Source organism: Bidens hawaiensis, unplaced genomic scaffold (assembly GCF_021521415.1).
Source record: "Bidens hawaiensis isolate Kalapana, Puna unplaced genomic scaffold, B.hawaiensis_p1.1 tig00019314_1, whole genome shotgun sequence".
NCBI lineage: Eukaryota > Viridiplantae > Streptophyta > Magnoliopsida > Asterales > Asteraceae > Bidens > Bidens hawaiensis.
This window is the reverse complement of record NW_027492925.1, coordinates 300,250-316,505: the sequence shown is the minus strand read 5'-3', so window position 1 is coordinate 316,505 and position 16,256 is coordinate 300,250. Positions and strand designations below refer to the sequence as shown.

The 16,256-nt window shown below is 35.2% G+C and overlaps 1 protein-coding gene and 1 pseudogene across 2 annotated transcripts; both read right to left on the bottom strand.

The window, feature by feature from the left end:
- Positions 1-150: 150 nt before the first annotated feature.
- LOC143558029 (phospholipase D zeta 1-like) lies at positions 151-5,085 on the bottom strand (annotated as a pseudogene). Its single transcript, XR_013139660.1, has 17 exons — positions 4,971-5,085; positions 4,172-4,273; positions 3,965-4,080; positions 3,728-3,879; positions 3,585-3,649; positions 3,353-3,456; positions 3,121-3,270; positions 2,892-3,048; positions 2,312-2,776; positions 1,880-1,990; positions 1,639-1,785; positions 1,297-1,494; positions 1,100-1,201; positions 888-1,019; positions 744-809; positions 587-648; positions 151-379 (listed from the first exon to the last, which is right to left on the bottom strand). The product of XR_013139660.1 is annotated as a phospholipase D zeta 1-like (transcript).
- A 3,789-nt stretch (positions 5,086-8,874) lies between these two features.
- On the bottom strand, positions 8,875-14,212 carry LOC143558020 (F-box/LRR-repeat protein 3-like). Its single transcript, XM_077046953.1, has 7 exons — positions 13,580-14,212; positions 13,372-13,497; positions 11,606-11,710; positions 11,106-11,502; positions 10,200-10,329; positions 9,822-10,116; positions 8,875-9,184 (listed from the first exon to the last, which is right to left on the bottom strand). Exons 1-7 carry the CDS (start codon positions 14,210-14,212, stop codon positions 8,939-8,941), a joined length of 1,932 nt encoding a protein of 643 aa, XP_076903068.1. The 3' UTR covers positions 8,875-8,938.
- Positions 14,213-16,256: the final 2,044 nt, after the last annotated feature.

The window sequence follows — 16,256 nt, the reverse complement described above, 5'->3', positions numbered from 1 at the left end:
TATTCATAACTTGTGCCAACCAATGAGTTTTACAATTTACATTTATTCTATTCCACCCAAAACCAATGATCTGCACTGACAACGCAAAAGGACGAATGAAAATACATAAATTACAATCGCTATAACCCATATACATTTATTGCTTGTCATCTAATAAAAGACCTGAGGAGACGCATAGAACTCGGTCTCACTGAACATCGGCCTTAAATCTTCATGGCACATGAACTGTAACGGAAATGAAACAAGAAACCCCCTCACTCTTTTCATCATCTCCATTGGGGGAATGTTTCCATCAAGTTTCTCAGGAGCTACACCTAAATCGATTGTTGTATGTCCAAACTTCTCTTTCCAAGAGTTCATACTTTGTCGGAAAGCATGTCTGCATTAGGAACATAATTAATGAATAATAGGTGGAACTGGAGGTGGTAAAACCAGCACAATGGAAAACGGGTCAAAATGGATAATCTTGGTTATGGATAGGTTGACCAGACAATTTTTTGCCAATTCAGAATATGGCACCTCTAGGTAGAAGCTAGTTTTTACTTTTAGCAAAGAAAAGTTACATGAAAATATATATATATTTCACCTGGTGTGTATAGAATCATTTGGGACGCAAGAAAACACATCCTGGTAAATTTGGGAGTTTTCCTGCAAGCATTAACAAAATCACTTAAAGGTTAAATTAAATAAGTAAAAAAACACAATAGAAGTTATTATGCATTTTAGTTTCATGGTTTTTTTACCTTTGCAGTTGCTAACCACAAATCTTTGTATGTGCTGTCAGCTATGGGGTCCCTAATCAAACTTATCTGAAACATAAGGAAGAGATTTGATGATGAAAAAACAGATGTTTATTACCATTTTTAAGTTGGTAAAATAATACTAACCTCTTCACCTTGAAGACCAAGATGTTCAGACCATAGTGAAAGCCGGAGACTATTAGCAAATTTCCCAGCATTCCATGATTCTCCATTTATTGTTGATTCAACAAATTCCTTATCTTCAATTAGTACCCCAATCTGATGCACCAATTTGTGTTAGCAAAAACATATATATTTACATCAAAACAATGTAGATCACTAAAGAATGTGATTTGCACCTCAGAATCCCTATGTCCAAGCAAACTCCTGTCATTTATGTTGGATGATCCAATTATGGTGATACGGTCATCAACAATCATCACTTTACTATGCACGTACACCTGTATGAAAATAAAAAATGGAAGATACAGTTATTTTGTTATTTCATTGCAACTGCTTGAACAAATTACTAAACAACACAAAAACATTGCATTACCTGACTTGTAACAATGGGACCATCATCACCAAGTCTGCCATATGTCCTGAGGCCATAAAATGATATATAATCGTTTGTTTTAGGACCAAGAAGCGCATTGAGATTGTGTAGTATCGAGTTCTGTCCTCTGGAAATGGTTCGGTATTGCCAATGCATTATAGCTCTCACTGTTGCAGCCCCATAATCATCTAGACGCCCCTGTTATTAATAGAAGGAATAAGAGGTTTAGTGAGTTTGGAAAGATTTCGATATGTTTGACCCGTTGACTTGTTTGTTTTTTGATCAAGTCCTTTACATTAACCAGTTTGACCATCTAGGAGATGAAGCCAGAGCAAGGTGTACCTGGAATCCTGGTAAGAGTGGTATGACAATGATAACTCTAAAGCATGTTTCCTCTTTATGTGCGCGCAGGATACGTCTGTATAAAGCTTCCAATACACGATTCTGTATGACATCATCGTCTGAGAGGCCAGAAATGAAAAACTGATTCTGGAAGAAAATAGCCACAAACATAAAATGTTTTAGCTTAAGAAATGTAAAACAATAAGCTTTATAACTACAAATTATATATCCCAAGGCTTACCTCAATGTATATAAACTTTTCTGCATTTTCAATAAGAGAACAATAAGCTTTATGAATGCTGTCTTCGGTTTGACTCGTTCCACCAGACCATGGGCTGACACTTCTAATAACCTGAAAACCACACATGATAAACATGAATGCAAGCTATGCAGCCTATGCTATGTAACTCGTTTGCTATCTCTAGTACTTTATAATCTTACTATTTCAATTAGCATATGATGACACTTCAAGCAACTTTTGACCCATTTGACCTGGACGGTCCGTTTGACCAGTTTTCTTTATAGCCAAGTTTTAAACTTTACCCTTTTGACCCATTGGAGTTAAAAAAAGATCAAGTCAGACCCAAAAGTTAGCATCAAGTGAAATATTATGAAACACTATTTTGCAATCTTTTTTCATTATATGCAAATGAACTTTAATATAATAGCTAACCTGACAAGAGCAAGGCGTACGGGGACCAACTTGCGAAATATCACTTCTAGAAACTTCTTGACTTTCACACCCCTCATCAGACATGTCAGATCCAAAACTAGCTGTCCCCGTGCTATTTTCACGCTGATGACCAAACAAATCAAAATCATCTGCAGAATCTACTGCTTGCATAGCATGGTTTACATGTGATTGATCAAGATGGCCATTTCTCAGATCCAACCCATTCAACTTGTTATTGACATTTTCAGAATATATGTCATCAGCTTCTTGAGGTAAAAGAAACTGTATATCTTGTGATGATGATGACTCATAGGAAAATGAATCCTGTGTTTTGCCTATTGGGTTCCCATCAGTAGGCTTACTTTCAATGTCTAACTCCTGGCTTTTTCCCATGTAATGTGGGAGGACCATGTGTTGTTGCGGCATTAGTAGTGGTATTGTCTGTTCGTTCGGTGCTTTGTTTCTCTGAACAAAATTGTAATGTATTAGTGAAAGAAATACATCTGGTTGAATAGTTTTTGTAGTAAATAATTAAATTTTTTCAAGCGGGAATATGTGTATACGTATACACGAGATGAACCTTAGCATGATTCCAACGCTGTACAAAGTGCCTTGCTACATCTCGACACGGAGGTCCCCAAAGAGCACAGTGAACATCATGCCATGGCATTCGGGGATACTTTCTGCGGTCTAGTTCATCAGTCATTGTGTCTACCCAAGAATTCGGTTCAGATTCCCTGAAGAAACATAAATGACAAGTGTAAAAACCGGTTTGAATTTGGAACTACTCACATGTTTTTAGGATTTACCTGGGGTTATAATAGTCTTTTCCAGGCCATATGAAAGGAGGGCGATCACTGACTTTATGTTCAATAGTGTCATACCGACCAAAGCATAGATCTAATCTCCCTAGAAAGCAAATTTGGTGATCAACAACTACAATCTTTTCATGGTGTGACCTGCATTTTTAGAAATTATGACCAAACAAGATACAATAATCAATGTAAATTATAAGAAACATAAAATTAGTAAAATGCATACCACAAGTAGATGCCGGCAGCAAAGTGGTCAGGATAGCGCAACACTTTCACATTCTCATGAATCTGAAGAAGCCTTTTCTGACTGTATAAGCTATTTTTCTCTCTCTTTTTTTTTGTTTGATCGTTTTAATATTAAAATTTATATTTCAACATATGTGGAGGTCTGCAAATTTCTGGAGGTGTCTAATTTATCATTTTCTCCAGAGTATGGCGCAAAGCTGAAAGAGGACTACGTTTTGGTTCAGCATTTGAATCATATCAAAAGAGATGATGCAGATGTAGGATGTGTTATGTGTTGCTACCTCTTTATATCAAATTGTTCTTTATATATAATATGGTAGTATATTGCTACCATATTAAGGATCCTAACAGAAACAGTTTATACTCACCTCACGAGAATTCACAATGTCTATGTTCCCAAGAAAGTGATTAAGATAATTCTGCATTGCAACTTTTGCTTTTTCTGAAACCGTTGACCTCCCGATTGATGGTCTTATAATTGATAGAGCGGCCCTTGTTGGGACTGATCTGTATTGACGATTATGGTAAGAACATATCTGGTATAAATAATTTATAATGGAATCTATGGTATCATCATTATGTACATTGTTACCTCTTTTTAATGCTATCGTCATTATGCACGGGTATAGCTCCATCATCAGGTTCATCATGATCATGCACAACCGATGTTTGATCTCCTATTCCTATGTGATGGAGCCAATCTTTAACCTTTAATATGCAGAAAAGAATAAACTCAAAAATAAGGAAATTTAAACTGACCAACAAAACAACATTCAATATAGAAGTTAATGATACGAACCTGTCCTTGCTTCTCATGAATTTCCTCAACTATCGCACGTTTCTTTAACGCAAAATGTAAGTAGATCACTTGTGACGCCTTCTTTAATAAGCACCACTTGAACTGTTGAACTAAATATGGTTAGATATTTAAACATCCGTTCATGTACAACAATAATTATGCACACTACTTAAAAAGCCCCATAATTCTATTGCTATTTTAGCATGTAACGAGTCTTGAAAAATCACGATTAGTCACTGATTAATCAATTTCACCTAATCGGGCCAACAAATCGGTAGCCGGTTCAAATTGGTCCAAACTGGTCCAAATTATTCAAAATCTGTCAAAACTGGTCAAAATTGGTCCAAATCTTTAACAAGTTTGAAAATTATATATAAAATTCCAATCCGATTAATCGGTAGTCATTACCCCACTGCTCGTTAGCGCCAAGCGATTTTTACAAAGCCAACTCTTTACTACAGAACTTAACAATTATGACTTAAGTTCCAGGAACTGAGCCCTAACAATTTAGTAATTAACTACATTAAAATGCATCATCATTTTCTTTAATTGATTACTAATTACAGATGCTTAATCTTAACTACATGTAATTTTCAATAATTAAAAATTTCATCTCTCTCTCCAACATGATCCACCAACACTCAATCAAGTATTAAAAGTGGGCACCACACACAGATTGTTTCATCACACAACATACACACACAAGCATGTGATGTAGAGGTATTATGTCCCCATCTAATTATAAAACAAATTAATTCACAGTCTTCATATTGAATTCAACAATGTCTTAACTAATTACCTGTTTATACTCTATCTGAATCGTGTAAGACAGAAGCAAAAGAGGAACAACGGCGAAACTGAGAGCCATGGTGGGACTGCGAAGAACCTTTAGGAAGTAACCACTCCGACGACATTTATATTTATATATACCAGTTAAGTTATAACAGCATGCACCTCTGATGGATCAGAAATATCCGGGTTTGCATGCCCAGTTTGGCATCCAACAAGGTAGGGGTATGTTTAAAAATGGAAAGTTGAAACTGGTTGGAAGCTTATAGTGACAGGAGAAGAGGGTGGGTTCTGACATACATATGTGTGTTAAAGTGTGGGCGTTGTTTCTGAACTTTATGTGGTTTTGCTGAAACTTGGAAGGAATATTTTTGTTGGATCGTACCATTTTCCTATATATTATTAAATTAAACTTATGATATTCACACCTAACACCTTTATTTTGTTACAAGAAAAAGTGTATGCTACTTTTTAGTTTTAAAAAGTTTAAAAATGAATTGTTTTTATTAATTTAAAATTTTTAATTAACTTGACATATGCGGGTACTATAAAAAAACGAAACATTTTCATATTTAGATTTTAGTTTTAGTAGAGATTGATAAACATGAGCGGATTTTTCAACCACCCAATCCAACTTAAATTGTTATGTTTGGTTTAGTTTTAAAAGTGTGCAGCATTATTCATGAACCGCCACAAGATCCACCAAAAATATCGCTTCCAGCATTTCTTTCTTGGTCTTTTTAAACCTAGCCATCGTAATCCAACTCAAAAGGACAATTGGGTATGTAGAGTCATGTAACCAAATATCAAGCCATCTCAAAGTAGTGTTCCAAACCTTAACTACAACAAAATTGTATCACAATCCATAACACACAAAGGACACAACATCGAATCCACATCTACTCATAAGGACCCTTTAAGCTAAGATATTAATTAATCTTCCTTGAAATGAATTGATTGCATAAGGTAGCTTGCATCCCAAAGGGAAGTAAACAATCATCTATCCACCCCCAATATTTAATGTATTAAATCGATAATTAGAATTAGACTACAGATCGAATTTCAATCATTGAAGGTGAAAAAAAGTATTTAGGATAAAATAATAAAGAAATATTTACGTATGCCCATGTGGGGCGTCTTAGAGCATTAGAATGTGTGTATGTTTGGGTTAAATGCATAGAATACAAATTTATTGCATGTCAACTTCTACTATATATATGCCACTAACTTGTTAATACGCAATATACCTTACTGTTTTTAATGCTAATTATCTAAACTAGCTATGTTGTTACTTGGAATAAGTAACGAAAGTAAATCGTCTATTTTAATATAACAGAATAATAAATATAGTTTTTTTCACGTAAAATGATGATAGTTAATTAAAATTGTATTTTAGTTATAGGAAAACAACTCATGATTAACTACAGAAAGGTCTAAAAGGCTGCGGTTGTAGCAAATTAGCAATCATTTGTAGCTTTTAGCATATTCCAATTGATGAGCACAAAACCATGGAACAACCGGATATTCTACATGAGATTCCCACATGGCGTGTTCTTATTTCGCATTACATATTCAACTATCATCTCACATTACACAACGCTACCCTTTACTTCTAAAAAATTGCAAACTAATAGTTGGGTAGGAATTGTGGATGTTAAAAACTATAGGCTTTCTCTCAATCTTATTAGGAATCACTAGGGTGTGTTATGGGTGGATTCGTTATGAGATTCATGAATACTTGAAATTGATCGCGAATTAAGGTCATCTGAATTAGACTCGAGTTTGAGCATTTTAAAACGAGTTTTGCCAAAACTCATGAGTACAATGGTTTATGTAAAATACAATAGTTTTTAGTTAAAAACTAAAATTATTATTTATATACAATACCTTTTACTTAGTATAATAAAAAATATTATATACTAGTACATATTACATCAGTAGTCTCGTGAGACCACGGTTGAAGAAACCTCCGCTAGCGACGTGATCAAAGTTTCTTTTACGTGCGATCGTGGTGGGAAATACAAGCCTATAATGACAGTTAGGCGTTATGGTATGTTAAAAACTGATTGTCCATTCAATTAGTGGGCAAATGTTTCAAAGAGTACAATGGCTGGATATTGCGGGTGATGTCTAATGAACATAGCCATCCACTCGCTCAACATATGGAGGGATTCATACGCAATGAGATTGGCCAGATGATCAAAAGATTATGGTGAAATATATGTAACGGAATAACACGATGAGGCGTGACATTTTAGCAGCTATAAGACATAAGGATGACGGCAATATGCGAAAACCACAACGGAACACCATATGTAGCAAGGTGGTTGTTTTTGTTGATCTTGTATAGCTTACTTGACCAAATAACAAACTCCTTATTGTCACTGTTAACTGGCCCCCACGGCCCACCGTGCAAGTCACGTACTTATTTTGTTTATATATTCCAAAGGGAAAAAGGGTATCATACTATTAGAAATGATATGATATGATTTTAATCAATAGGGTTGGTGATCAATTGACAAATGCAAAGTCTTTAAACACATTGGATTGGGAGGTCTTGGGTTAACTTATTATCTTTTTTAAAACACCAATAAGCCAATAACATTTTTCAAACTCAACCCCAAACATGTTCCAAAAAGTTAAAAGAAATTTACCATTAAAATAAAAATAATAAAAAATAAATAAATAAAGATATGCTTTACTGAACGGTTATAGACCAATAATCGGTTTTGATAACTGGCGTCCGGTAATCCAGACATCCGGTAAACCACATAAGAATTTGGGCCTACAAATTTAAAATTTACCCAAAATAGTGAACATGGACCAGAATTTTTGGGCCTTAGCTTTTTATAACCATTTGCTTTCAACTTTTGGGCTTTAGTATTAACTATATATTTTTCTAAGCATTCAAGCAAAAGCACCATTGGGATACTTCGGTTAACCATGGTTCGGTGGAAACGAGAATGGTTCAATAAACCGCATTTCAGTTAGGTCTAAAGTTTAATTTATTAGATAATAATTAATATGTCAAATATGATTTAATTAGAAAACTCATCTCATAATTAATGTTAAGTAATTCAAACACCTTCTGGAAGCTTTTCGTATTGCATGGATGCTGTTGAATAAGTTTTTGACACGTGCTAGTTGTTATTTTATGTTATTTAAATTCCTCAATAATAGGCAAGTGGAGTCCCCACTTGACTCGGTTGTTTCTGTTTAGTAGTTGAGCTTTTTATGTTCTTTCTCTTAGTATTTAAATAATGTGTACTGCAGCATTCGGTATCACTTTTAAAGTAATAAAAAAAATCCTAAAGCTTCCGTTTTATTATTGTGTTCAAGTTTCTTGTGTTTGCTCTATTATTTTTCTAAAATACCAACAATAATAATGCAACATTTTCATGTTTAGTAATGTATGTTGGCCTATTGCTGCACTGGTAGGCCAAGGCTGACACTATTCTTGCCCATTTGTTTTTCACGTTTTCTCTATTCTTTAATGTGTTTAGATGAACCTAATTAAGCAATATATGTCTTATAATAATAATAATAATAATACATTTACACTTGTGAGCCCATTCAAACTTAGTATATGAAACTCGGACCAAGCTTGGCTGGATACGAGACCCGTGCCAGTATCAGTTATGTGAGCATTACTGCAGGTACCAAATGGGTGTAGGGAAATTACTAGGAGCAATACAAGTTATTGTGTGTTAGAAATGCAAACACTTACATCCAATGTGATCAAGCAGGAAAAAGGTTATTCTGGAATGCAGTTTAAAAGTAGAGGCGTCGACATTCAAGATTTTAATGTAAAATCAGACAATGAAAGTACCCAAAATATCATTCCTGCATTCAACAGGATGGTGGTGTCAACAATAGATCATGTTCATTTTCATTAAAAAGAAAACCTCTAAAGTCTAAACCATACACACATATATTCATTCAACACAAAGTCATATAGCACTACTACAAAGCATGTACTCAATCCCATCTAATTCTACAACCACTTGCACCAAGAGCCTCGAGTAGCTCAACCGAAAGATGCGGCCTAAGTGAAGCAAGCACCTTAACCTTTTTAAGCCGAGCACAAGAAGTCCTAAGTGCAAGTTCATACCCTCTCACTGACACGTTTGTCAGGTTCACCAGCTTCACGTCTTGCAGGCATGTCAAGTTGGACATCATCATGCACAAACCCACATCAGATACTCCACAGAAGCTTAAATTAATCTGTGCATTAAGTGGCAAAACTTAAAGCAACAATGGTTGAAAAGTCACATAATCAAGATGAAAGCATAAATACAAAACTATAGCAGCCAAGATATTGTAAAAAATCTTCAAAATCAGCTTTACACAACAATACTCTGACAAAATGGTTTTTGTTGGGACAAATTCGATTTCAATGTGTTTCTAAATCTATTTTGTGGTGACTTGATAAAGTATTCAAGAAAATATATACAAAAATATATATTGTTGATGGCTATAGGTCGTGTTTGGAGGAGCGTTTTTAAAGTGATTATGATATTGATTATCAAATAATCCTCAAATATTAAGCTGGATCCGCTTCTCTATTTTGTAATAATCGGATGTTTTGCGTGTTCATTTATGTTTATTTGATAAACGAACAAATAAAATGACCAAAAAGGACACTTTTTTGTGAACAAACAGATGGTTTATTTTACTATAATTAATAAAAAATTGGACAGTTTGTTAATATCCAAACATCAAAAACTGATTTGAGACTCAAAACTGCCGTAACAAGATAATCAGCTCCAAAATCCTAACATCCTCAAATAGAGAAATAGTTAAATTATCAAACCAATGTATAACTAGCTTTTAGAAGTAACGTTATATTATGTGGTTATACCTGTTGCAATTTCCAAGAGTAGTAACCAAGAGACCAAAAACCAGCATCACTAATATTCCCGCAATGTTTAATATCCAATTCTGAAAGTTTCCTGCAACCCGATGCAAGAGCTGTCAGACCCACACTCGTCACTTTAAAAAGACTACGCATCTCTAAATCAGATAACTCCTCCAACTGGCTTAAATATGTCATCCCTACATCTGTAATTTTAGTGCAGTAACACAAGTTTAGGTTCCTGATCTTTTTGCAACCACTTGCTAAAAAACCTAACCCGTCATCACCAACATTTAAACACCTACATCAAAACAAGAACTTGATTATATAATGAAAACACAACATTCAGATCAAAAGCTATTGTAATAAATGAACACATGGTACCGGTATAGATCAAGTTCTCTAAGGTTTTTGCAGTTTGAAGCAATATAGGATAGTCCCGTGCCTGAAATATCAGTGCAGATCCCTAATCTTAAGCATTGGAGCTCCACACATTTAGACAAATATTCAAGACCTGAAGAATGATATAAATAATGAAATATGTTAAAGATGATGGATTTATAAAGTTATGAGTTTCAATTCATTTTTACATATATCACCTTCCTAAACCACATATATTACACATCTCCCCATTTCATTAAAATTAAATAATTAAATGACTGTTTTACCGTTAATGAACTATTTAAAGAACTATTTATATATATCCTCTTCTTAATAGTAACAATTAAATATATCTCCAATTTAAACCCAACAATAGTACTGAGTTAAATATTGGTTTTCATTACACCCAGGCCTTGCGCCCTGCTTCCGGTCCGCGCATATAAGGTGGCGGAAGGGCAAAAGTGAAATTGCACTAATTTTGACGTTATTTTACTAATCTCGTGAAAATAACGGTAAAGGTGGCGGAAGGTTAATCATGCATCATGTGGTGGCGTTGATAGTCGAAAGACAAGGGTACATGCACCAATCGGCCGGTGTCCCGATGGTTGAGTGTTATGTGCCTTAGTCCAAGGCTTGATGCAAAACTACTATCGAGCCGGGGGTCTCACCGGAGGTAGCCTCTCTATTCCTACGGGGTAGAGGTAAGGCTGTCTACATCTTACCCTCCTCAGACCCTACCATAGCTTTGCTATTGGTGGGATATACTGAGTACGATGATGATTACACCCAGGCCTACTTATGTTTCAATGAAATGATACTTTTGTTGAATAATTCATAGGACAGATATAGTTATTTTTAACAAACCATGAGGACGAAAACCACAATTTACTCGGATTTCAGATTACTAACCTTTGTCATTTACACAACATTCTGTTAGATCAAGTTCTTCAAGCAACACACATGATAACCCGATAAAACTGAAACTTTTTTCAGTGAGCAAAGAGCAGGACTCCAATTTGAGGCACACAAGTTTAGTACATGATCGTGCTATTGCTGATATTGCCATATCAGTGAGATCATTACAGCATGTTAAATCAAGTATTTTCAAGCCGGGATGTCCATATGCAAGTTGCATAACACCTGCATCATCCACACCTTCACATTTGCTCAGACCAACTTCAACCAAAAACAAGCAGTTAGTGCTTATGATTTGGAAGAAAGAATCGTTAACCCGCACTCCATCAACTCTAATTGTTTTCAGATGCTTCAAGTCCTTAAAACTTTGAAACACATTGGTGGAAAGCTCCTGATGCAACAAAACATCACTTTAGTGTGGAAACACACTACTAATTTATTATATGCCGATTTCATACAAGCTTTGTATATAGGAAGAGATTAAATAGACTCACGAGAAAGTAGTATCCGGCATTAAGCTTTTGAAGGACTTTGCACCCTCTAGTGACGCTAATGAGGCCAGCCGAACTTACGTGTTCACACCTCGATACGTCTAATACCTGCAACCAGAAATTGCACCTATAACGTATAAGCTAAAAGTCAAGTAGCTTTTATATGGCTAATCTTAATGCAATATTTTCATGATTTACTCACATCACAGAGATCTTTAATTACCTATGCAATTATTTTGTTAATAGATTGTACATGAAAGATTAAACGATTGATGTTATGTTCTCTATTAATGGACATATAAATAGATACATGTAGATTGGCATGTGAGTCTTGTATTTATCAATCGAGATACAGCATACATAGACATGCTAAAAGCAGTGATGTGGTGGGATCTTAAGAAAAGTTAATTGAAATGTCAAAATGTTTAAAAATATATGTGTTTGTGCATAACAATTATTAAAAGCAAGCGACAAGAAGATATCTTCCCTACTACCCTAGTATACGCCAATTGGTAGTACTTTCAATGTTTTAGTTGTCAATGGGCTTGAGAGAAGTAAAAGCAGTTTGTGTTAGGGAAACTAGACCCATTCCATCATACATAAGAAAAACACCTTCAAATATAAGCAAACTATAGGTCAAACTACAATACAAAAGAGCCTAGATGCGAAAGATTAGAAAAGGTAAGATCCAAGAAGCATATCTGAACATTAGTAAGGATAGCTACTTGATGAAAATGTTCATAGGATAAAAGCAGCACAGATCTGAGTGATAACATGTAAAGCAATGATAAAATGCCTCACAACAACAAACGTTGCAAGATCATTGTTTTGTGTTAAGAGATGTGATTATGAAGCAAATGCATGGAAGAATCTTAAGTTAATGACAAAAGGCTACAGCTATCTGAGGCGGACGCTATCTTTGGACCGGAACTTGCTAAGGTCCTAAGGATCATTAAAAGGTAAGACTTGCACGAAAAGAAAGTCGTAGCGAGATATATTTAATAAAGGAAATTACTAAAAATATATTTGCAAGATTGAATTAAAGTAGTTGCACTTGTAAGTAGTGTGCTAGAGCTGATCATATGCTGATTTTAAGAATATCAGAGGCTGCTTTTAGGGTTGACCTTTGTGTTTAGCATAGCCGCACAATCTAATGAGTTTCGGCCAGTTATTAGTTATACTATAATCAAGTGGTAATGCACTAATACCAACAATCCAACTCTCTAAAGTAACAGATATTTCTGTACACGAAGGCAATACTTTCCATTTTTGGTTGTCCCGAATAATGTGAAGTTTTCCTTTTAGGCCTGGACTAGATTTACATCACTTTTATGATCCTCACTAATCACTAACTGAAACCAAACAATGTGCCTTATGGCTTATGGACATTTCATCAATAATTAATCATTATCAAACCATGTGCTAGTTAAATTTAATTGCACATTTTAGAGTAATATAAAATCCTCCAAATGGACATCTGCCAACAATCCACGTGCCTCCAAAAGTCGCATTCGGAAGATGATTGTGAACATAATTTAGGGAATTTAAGAATTTACTTTTGTGGACAGAGGAAGTGGTTCTGTGTGCATTGCAGTTAATACTACCTTGATGTTAAATTAGTGCAGACAAGATTCAGGTTAACACGTAACCCTAAACATAAATCTAACCGAACAAGTGCATCATAAAGCCATTCTGTAGGACATTAAGCATCATCCAAAATGTCACAATAAATGCAAAAAATAAAATAAACAAACAGAAAGGCGACTAACCTGAAGTGAAGGGCAACCATTTCCAATAAAATGCAGGCCTTCATCGCCTACAAATCCGCATCCCACCATTAGTAACACCTCCAGCTTGTTCAAACTACTTATCGACCTCAGTGACTCATTACTTATCTGCAAATAGAAGAACCTAAGCCAAATTCTGTACTGATAAGTCTAACAACATTACAAGATAACATAACACTGAATAGTTTACCTTGAGGTACGAAACCGACAGATGCCTCAACCGAGCACACTTTTTAGTTAACAAATCAATCCCCAAATCAGTAATCTCCAAACACCATTTCAAACTCACCTTCTCTAAATTCCCACACCTAATAGCTATCTTAGCCAACCCGACATCCGTCAATCTCAAACACTTATCCAACTTAACCTCCCTCAACTCCGCGGCACGCGACAACGCAGCCGCCTCTCTATCCCCAAACTGATAACAATGCGACACATCCACCGCCTCCAACCTAGGGCACGAATTAACCAGCATCTCCAAACCAGTAAACCTCAACGAGGTCGTTCTAGACAACACTACCTTCCTCAACCTCCGGGCCCACCCTAAGCAGCTGACGTCACTCAGCAACACGGATACCGATCCGTCGTGGATCCGTGGACAGGCGGAGAAATCAATCGTGTCCGTACACGTGTAGTTTTTTAGCAGACGCGGAATAAACTCCGGTCGATGGAATTTAATCCGAGTCCGGTTCACCGATTCGACTCGGTGAAACGACTTGCAGGTTGTACGGAACGATTTCTTATCGGAATCGTCTAATAACCGATCGAGTATCCGCGACAGGATGTCGTCGGAGAGGACAGAGAGTATTAAACACGACTCCATTATTAATTTATGACATCAAAAACGAAAACTAAGTACGATCGGAATTCAAAACGCTAAGTCGGAACGAAGAGGAAAACAAATATAAGGATATTAGATAACTGAGTACCGGAGAGTAATCGTGACGCCGCGAATCGACGTTTACGAATAACGGTCATCTTCTCCGGCGGTGGTGAGATTCCGGCGAATTGACGGTGACGGCGGTTAGTTTTGTACGGGGAGAGTACGGTCATGAGATCATCATGTTTAGAGAGAGAGAGAGAGAGAGAGAGAGAGAAAACGTCAAAACCTGAAAACAATGGGTTAAGCTGTGCAGCTGGATTTAATCTAAACTTTCACGCCACGTGGCAAAGGAGAGACATGAAATGATTGTGGGCCGTTGGATGGAAAGTGATGGAGGATGAGATGGTGTGCGGGTGAGGAGTACAGTGGGGCCCGTGAACGTGCATCGACCGTACCTATCTCTCTTTAGTTTGAACTTGGGTGATAAGGTTCTGTAGTTGTATAAATAGTCCCTTAGATATTACTCAATTTACAAATCTTTCCACTTACCTAAAATGTTGAGCTTGAGTTAGCTAAACAAGCCTAACAAGCAAGATAAGCTAGTCGAGCTTACCTTGGTTCGGATTCCAGTTGTTTATAAACCAAGTTAGCTTGGCGAGCGTTTTCAAGTTTTTTAGCGAGTTGCGAGGTTTTTCAACCTCCCTAGGTCAGCCATTTTCTATCACATATTACTAACGTCGAGTTCTATTTTGGGTCGGCTCGTTTCAAATATTTTTATAAAGTTCAAGTGCAGCTTAGTTTTCAAGCTTGGATTCGGATAATTAAAAAGTTTTATGTATTTTGAAGGATTTGGAGGATATGGATGAATATTTTCTTTTCTTCATTTGTTTAACGAAAACTTATGTCAAAAGTAAATTAGATTATGCTTATATTTATATTCTGAAGTTTGTTAGAATACGATCCAACCCTAATACTTAATTAAAATAGATATAATTATGGAAAACTTTTTTACGTTTATATAAAATTGTAGGTTTCATCGTTTATCATCAGAAGTCATGTAGAACATCCTTTATGTTAATATTTTGTAAGTATTACTTCTTTTACAACAGCTAGCATTAAAAACTTTAGTTATTTTTTTAAATGGTGATTTTTTTAATTGTTTTCTTTTTCTTTTTCTTTTTATTATGATTTTTTTTCTTTCACATTTCTTTTCAATTTTATTTTATTTTATTTGCGTTCATCACTTTTATTTTATAAATTATTCTACACTAATTAATTAGTTGATCAACTTATTTTTTATAATAATGTAATTTTTAGTATAGATTTTTATTTTATTGTACAAAAAGTAATACGAAAATTAATGTTTTTCAAAGAAAATGAGAAAAGTCGTATATTTTCTAGATTTTAATTAAAAATGACGAGAAAAATATAACTTCTTTTTATTTCAATCAAAACACCTATCTCATTAAAAGTCTTTTGCATGTTAAGTTTTTCTTCATTTAATTAACTTGCATTTTAAAAGAGTGAAAAAGATTGGTCGAAGGAAATCCTTTTTTCTCCTAAAACTCACTACTTCATGTTAGTTTAGCATGACTTGGATCATGTCACAGCCCCCGACTCCTATACCCCGGGAAGGGAGTCGTGAACGTTGAGTGGTGGTATCGGTGTTTATTAAAATAATTTGCAGCGGAATATTTCATCAGAACCGTAGTTATGAAAAATTGATCAGGGTTATAAAAACACCATAATTCTTATTTCATAAACTGGGATAAAAAACCATTTTGATACAAACATAAATTTTATAAGGATAAACCCTAATTTACAAAACACGATTTTTTATTCTGGTGACAATCCACTTATTTAAGCTGGAAGCCCGCAGACATCATTCATTTGTCTCTAACAAGTCACCTGAAACATGTTTAAAAATATCTTATCAGCAAAAAATACTGGTGAGTATATTTATTTATAAATGACACGTTTTACAGTTACGGCATTAAGATGTTTTTACATCTGCCTGCTTACAAATTACCGAAAGATACTTGTC

What these genes read in the sequence shown, in the direction of transcription:
- LOC143558020 (XM_077046953.1), bottom strand. Translation starts at nt 14,212, where the DNA reads ATGGAGTCGTGTTTAATACTCTCTGTCCTCTCCGACGACATCCTGTCG. An exon ending in ATGTTGTGTAAATGACAAAG is followed by an intron (nt 10,330 to 11,105) that starts GTTAGTAATCTG and finishes ATCATTCTTCAG; the next exon opens with GTCTTGAATATTTGTCTAAA. An exon ending in AGAGAACTTGATCTATACCG is followed by an intron (nt 10,117 to 10,199) that starts GTACCATGTGTT and finishes GTTTTGATGTAG; the next exon opens with GTGTTTAAATGTTGGTGATG.